Consider the following 6,681-nt stretch of genomic DNA (forward strand, 5'->3'; position numbering starts at 1 on the left):
GTTCAGCAGAACTAGAAAATAACATTGCACACATCTTTAAGAACATCACTAAAGGAAACCCTATTAGTCTGCTACCCCTTGGAAGAAAAAAAAAGTACCACCAAAGAGGTGAGTTACCAATCACCCTTTGCATTATTCAGACGCAAAACGGTGAGTTGCTGCTCAAAGAAGATCATTAATAACCACCCAACCCCCTTTCTCCTCCAACCAGAAGAACATAAACAACCCCAAGTAGTGATTAGAAACTTGAATTGCTTGATGTTGGTAACTGTTAAGAATAGGAAGTACTACATAAAATCTTATGGGTTAAGGACGCATTAACTCCTAAAATCAAGGGTGATTAATTGGGGGGTTGATTCTGAGTAACTGATTCCTGTTAATTAGGAGTTGATTGCAGGGTGATTATAGCTAATTGAATACCTAGAACCTTTCCATGTAGTATAAAAAAATTAGGACTACATTGAAAGAGGGGGGAATAGGGGAGAGGATGTCCAATCAATAAGTGAGCTTTTAGACCTTTGGACAGGGAGGTTTGCAGACCCTCGAAATTCTGCAGTTTCTACCATTTATTGTAATAGTGGTTAGTCTCTACTTCTCATATAAAAAAAAAATCCAGTTCCCTCTTAACAGTAACAAACTAAAAATGACTAAGAAGCACAACCCCCATCTTAAAAAGATACTACCTCCAGTCCTATTTATAAAAAACTTTTGGTGACTTTCTTGATCGTAATGATAATGCATTAATAACTAACATTCCTTTTATACCCTAATTAATTTATCTATTTCCAATGTATGTGGGTGTAAAATATTTAGTGTCAATGTTATATTTGGAATAACCGTTTAAAGTTATAACATTAAATGACTGGCATTGGTCTTGATTTTTTTCTTTCTTTTTCTTATATATAGAGATCCAGAGAAACTATTAAATTTAAATGAATTTTACCTGTAATCAACATGCTTCCTCTTTTTACCAGTCACTCTGGCATTGTCCTCACAAGCATTGGTTTCAATTTCATCTGCTAAGAACATTTTATTCATGATATAAGGTTTAAAAACTAATTTAAATGCTTCTAAGCCACCAATATGTCTCCCTGTGATTCCCACAGAAAGAAAAATGAACCATACTTCTCAAAATGGTGCCGTACCTTTCAAAAGAAATTCTTCTAGATTCGAGCACGGGACATCAGTTACTTGATCTTTTGTTTCGCTCTTCTCCACGTTATCAACTAGAAGAACATTAAGACCATGACAATCAGATTACTTTAAATTTGTAGAGTACACTCACAAATTAAAATGATATGTTTTTCAAGCTAACAAAAAGGTAGTAACATATAATACAATTTACCAGGTAGAAAAGAGCCCACCGATAAACCAAGATGAAGACCTATATCAGATTCAATTTTGCATGGACTAGTTTTGACATGGGACTCATCAAATAACTTGGTTCCATCAAAGCTACTCAATTCACATCTTGTTCCATTATCACTTTTCTTTAAATCATTATGCACCAAGGACTTAGAAGTTGGGTTACAGGACATATTGTGTGATAAGGACAGCTCCAGTTCTTCTCCCTCCATGATTGGTGACATAGTTGTCTTATCTGCTCCCTGCAGTTGATTATTTGTGTCGTGCATTAAATTACATGGTTCAGTTAGCAGATCCCCGTCAACTTCAGGAGGCAATATGCCACTGTCACTTGTTTCTGGAACCCATCTGTTTCTGTCAACCATTGAGACAACAACAGCTGTCTCCCCAGTATCAGCAATGGACACAGACACCATTCTGGAATCCTCAGCATGGCATTGACTGGTATTATTGTCTGGGTTAAAATCCAGGGTTTCCTTCTTTATTGAATTGGCATCTCTTCCTTTAGAAACTTCATCAACCACACATCTAAAACATAACCTGATTAGAATATTATAGGACAAAAACAAGCTACAATATAATGTCAGCAGACAATTTTATAATTCATGTGCATACATTCAACCAAAAAGGAAGTTTACCAGGGAATTTTGTAGGTGACAATAATTAGATATAGGCTTAGCAATATGTTTAGCACGACATTTGGATAACTAAGATTTTCTTTCTTTGGATAGTTAACCTCATCTTAAATTAGTAGTTTCTCGCTTCCTGTTTAGAATTAGATTATCAATTATCCTAGCCAACATTTTTATCTTAGGGACCCATACTGAAAAGAAAACCTCAGATTAGAAGTTCGAACTTATCATGTGTTATGTTGATATTTATAGGCTAGTAGCCAATATGTACTATGCATGTTAACAAATAGGACAAGTGGAGATTTGAGACTAACAATAAACAATAAAATAGTAATACCAACTAGTGAATAATACAAAATGAATTCCATACTTGTTCTTTTATTGTTTTTAGATTGGTAAATACTTTGTTACTCTGTTGCCAGTGTATGATTTAAATACTGTGAGTGATTTCAAATTTGTCAGAAATCATGCATAAAAAATTTGTACAAAATAGCAATGGCCATAATAAAAAGGATGTAATTAGAAGCACAAAATACCCAAAAGAACAACTGGCAAACTCAATTTACCTTGGGCATAACCATGTACTTTCAGATGTTTCTTCAGTATCAAATCCCACACAAAAGGCGTGGTACCTGTCATAATGCAGGTAAAGCAACAATCACGGGGTACTTCTCCAAAAACCCTTATGATAATTTCATTAACTATTTTATAAATGCCATCTATTTTACAACCTACAACCATGATCTACTGTGTATTTAAAATGGGTTTATCATCATGGCCATACTTTTAATAAGGTCATGGTCATCTTAACAGCGCAAGTACATGTGTGACTGTATCCATGAGTTGCATCAAATTTCTGATCCACCTTCTAGACTTAACTATCCATCTATTAGTGTTTGTTATGAACTTATGACCAAGGAAATCTGCAAATTCGGTGATAAGCTGAGAAATGAAATGGAAAACAACTTTCTGCCAAATGGCTCTTGTGAATCAGCTCTAACAACGACATAGACATATAAGAAACAAAACCTAGATAAATTTTACCCACTCAACTCAAAGACATATTGAATCAAAAAAAGATTTTTTAAACTGCATATCTGAAACTTACTAACCTAATCCACTCACTTGTGCTTACCATATATCACATGAATCACAAGCGATTGATGTATCAAGACCAGAATCTTCTTCAATACTGGCCAATCCATTTCGAATTTTGCAGTCATCACCATCCAAGCAAGTAACTGCCTACAGAATGATGAAATACCTAAGGATTAGTGTTAAACATTAATTTTCAAAATGACAATTTAGAATATCGACCTGAACAAAGTCAAGTGCTGCAAGGATTTTGTTATCTAAAAAATGATGAGGAATTTAGAAAAGTGTACATGTCAAAATTTAGTTATAGTACCAGTAGTACAAATAATGGTTTAGGGATAAATACTATACCATAAAAGATTTTCAATCAGTATATTTGTGCTGTCAATATTTTATAGTTACCTTGTAACCCTATTTAGTCTCCCCATTATCTATTACCATGAAAACAAACTACAAAAATAAACATATTACAATAAATAAAACCATATCAATTATGACACATGTTTTTCGCATCAGATTTGTGTTAGTTGTATGGTCAGATATATAATGCACACAACTATAAACTTTATGTGTGCCTCTGGAAAGAGTATGTTACGTATGACTCTGGAAAGAGTCTGTGAAGTATGACTCTGAAAAGAGTATTACTATTACCCCTAAGAAAACACTAGAAATAAACTTATGATGTGAACCAAAAGATCTTTGCATATAAAATATGTGCTCATACAAAAACACAATAAATGCCAGAAGCAACGTTACATCAATCTGAACTAACTAGATGTCAACATTTTTAGCCTAGTATTCTGAAGTTGTATTATACAGAAAAAGTTACATTTTCATCAATGTAATAAGAGGGAAATGAGAGACTGTTGTTCTTCCCTTCAATCGACCAGTCATCATCTCTGCAATCATGAAGGAAAACAATTAAATGATTATATATATTTCTTTTACCACAGAAACATGACAAAACAAAAGTGTAAAGTATTCATTCAAAAATAAATGATAACACTCTACCCTATTTTCTTCAAATTGAGTAAAGTGATACAAGCTAGAAAGAAGGGCCAATTTCTTATATTCATGACTTTCAACTTAACCACAAATTCTGAAAATCTCAAATTTAATAAATGTGGATAAATAAATACTACAAAATGTGGTTGTCTTTCGTACAAACATGATGGTGTAAACATACCTGAAGAATGAGCCATCTTCAACTTTGTTGCTCCCTATGGTATCATATACCTTCACAATTATGAGTTTCATCCAGTTAGCCGTGCACCATTTACCAAATTCCAATAGTATTTTCAAGATACTAAATGCATAAATAACATACAAGTTTCATAATAATGCTAATACAACAAACAAAATGCATGGTCCAAAACAGAATAAATTAGGTGAGCAAATTCAATTGTAACCTGAAGAGTTAAATAAAAGCAATGAAGATAAAGCAGCATTCCGCAAATTTATATCACTCACTGGAACACAAGTAATCAACTGAAACTCATTCTGGCAAAGTGGGCAGAGATTAGTGATGGTTGCCCAGTTGTCAATGCAGGCAAAGCAGAACCTGTGAAACAAATGAACCATGCTAAAAATATCATATTCCTATTTCAACATGAACACTGAAAAAGAAGGAAAGAAAAACAGCATTTACTGGGAACTGGTAGAGAAAAACAATTAAAACGTAACACAACATACTGGATATGAATACTAATAGAGTCCCTAATACATGCGCAAAGGAAGTTCCCCCAAACATACAGAGAAAGTTATTCTTCTTAAAGGTCATTTAACACAATCCAATTTAAGGAAGAATTACACCAAGTAATTTGAAGGAGCTAACAACAGTAGTTTTGCTGAGAGAGTATACTACCAATGATCAAATACATAATAAACAAGATAGGAAGAAAGCCTTTGTATCTAAGAGATCACCAACATTACCTATTTCTATTCTTCCGCCAAAAAAAGAACTAGAGACAAACCACTGAACCTCTCAACGTATTCTCAAAAATTGCCATAGTATACCCAAATCTCTCATAACTAAATTATCTAACACACCAACAGACCCTAACATTTTCCTATCCCCAGTCCCAACGCCTTTTTTATTGCCTTCACACTTCATAAATCAATATCTTTTTTACTTTTCCTTTCTCAACATCAAAATTTTATGCACCTAGTGTCAAAAGGCTTTTGTTGTTGTTGCAACATAAAATTTGAGTTTCCTTACAAATCAATTGAAACATAGTCCAACAATGACTTGAACCCACATATTGACACAATATTTTTGCAGCACATTTCATCAACAATTGTACTTACCTATTTAAATCACAGGTCTACTATAAAGATGAAAGGCACAATCCACAAAGTGAAATGACAGATTGAAACGGAAACCTTATATTTTAAGCTTTCAAGAAAAAAGGTGGAAAAAATATTGAAATACCAGTGCTGACAGCAATCAAGTACTCCTCTGTCAATAACCATGTCCATACAGATTCCACATCTTTCCCCTTCAACATCTAAATTATCCTGTCAATTCACACATAATAAGGGTTCAGATGAAATAAATATCGAAATTGAACAATCTGCCACATCAAAGTTACACAACTCTAATCTAATGCATGTTTGCATATTATTAAAATTCAAATATTCTGGTTGACATGAAATTAAAATCATAAGCTAGCAGCACGAAATGATAAAGTTATCAAAGTTTCAACACTGTCATAAATTGAACAAACCGTAAACAGCAATATTTATATTGTTTAGAAGCTCTACTTAGAATTAGCTCGATTAAATAATTAACAAGCATAGGAATGAGTAAGGGTTTAAGAAGTGAAAACCGCAAATTCAATTAAGCAAGAGAGAGAGAGAGAAATGAGATTACATTGTCGTTGGCATCAAATTGATCGTGTGTGAGTGTGAGCATATCGTTCGTCTCGAAATCGGATTCCATTGAGAAGGTAATTCGAAGCCACAGTTTTGTGTTATCTAATAGACGATGTCTCGGTGCGTCGGGAACGCTCTCGATTCGAAAAACGGCGACAAATATTTTAGAAGAAATCGTTTGTCTGAATTGAATTTGTGAAAACTGGAAGGGTTTTGATGAAACGGAAATACAATCGGGAATTTCGTGCTTTCAAATTTTCAACTCATTAATCGATAAAATAAGAGAAATTTAGTCAAGTCTTTGCTTAGATAAAATGGGAGAATTTTTTTTCCGTAAAACTTCTTTCATTTTATTATGAATTTATAAAAGAAATTCAATATTTTTAAGATGTGATGATATTCACCCTATAATAAATAATATTTATTTAATATTTAATGATATACGTGATATTATGTTAGTATGTAAGAGATTAATTGTTATAAAAAAAATTATTTAAAAACAATTTATTTCATTTCATCAAAAGTTAACGAGACAGTATAAAAAGGAGTATGATGAAAAACATAAGAGTTAGACTGAAATATGAACGCCTAAATTTGTGAGTAACCTTTTTAAGTTTTCATAATTAAAAACTAAACTGGTAGTTAGCAATGGTAGAAATAGTGGTCCTACATTGGGAGACTAAAGAGCCAAATTCATTCTCATAATTTGACTAAG

The 6,681-nt window shown here is 33.0% G+C and overlaps 1 protein-coding gene across 8 annotated transcripts in view; it reads right to left on the reverse strand.

Annotated features, from left to right (window-relative positions):
- The window catches only part of LOC101493864 (uncharacterized protein At4g10930), an 11,525-nt gene extending 5,211 nt beyond the window's left edge, over positions 1 to 6,314 (reverse strand). The window contains exons 1-10 of one of the 8 annotated variants that reach the window (XM_027335644.2): positions 5,965 to 6,314; positions 5,524 to 5,609; positions 4,563 to 4,653; positions 4,279 to 4,328; positions 3,922 to 3,991; positions 3,123 to 3,238; positions 2,564 to 2,629; positions 1,346 to 1,893; positions 1,146 to 1,226; positions 944 to 1,016 (exon numbers count right to left, since the gene is read on the reverse strand). In XM_027335644.2, the coding sequence (XP_027191445.1) occupies positions 944 to 1,016; positions 1,146 to 1,226; positions 1,346 to 1,893; positions 2,564 to 2,629; positions 3,123 to 3,238; positions 3,922 to 3,991; positions 4,279 to 4,328; positions 4,563 to 4,653; positions 5,524 to 5,609; positions 5,965 to 6,033 (1,250 nt within the window). In that variant the 5' untranslated portion in view covers positions 6,034 to 6,314. Of the gene's footprint in view, positions 1 to 943; positions 1,020 to 1,145; positions 1,227 to 1,345; positions 1,894 to 2,563; positions 2,630 to 3,109; positions 3,243 to 3,921; positions 3,992 to 4,278; positions 4,329 to 4,501; positions 4,654 to 5,523; positions 5,610 to 5,964 lie in introns of those variants that run through there. The other 7 variants (XM_027335643.2, XM_012716705.3, XM_027335646.2 and 4 more) reach the window with 7 other exon arrangements.
- Between the last annotated feature and the right edge of the window lie 367 nt (positions 6,315 to 6,681).

Source organism: Cicer arietinum, chromosome 6 (genome assembly GCF_000331145.2).
Source record: "Cicer arietinum cultivar CDC Frontier isolate Library 1 chromosome 6, Cicar.CDCFrontier_v2.0, whole genome shotgun sequence".
Lineage (NCBI taxonomy): Eukaryota > Viridiplantae > Streptophyta > Magnoliopsida > Fabales > Fabaceae > Cicer > Cicer arietinum.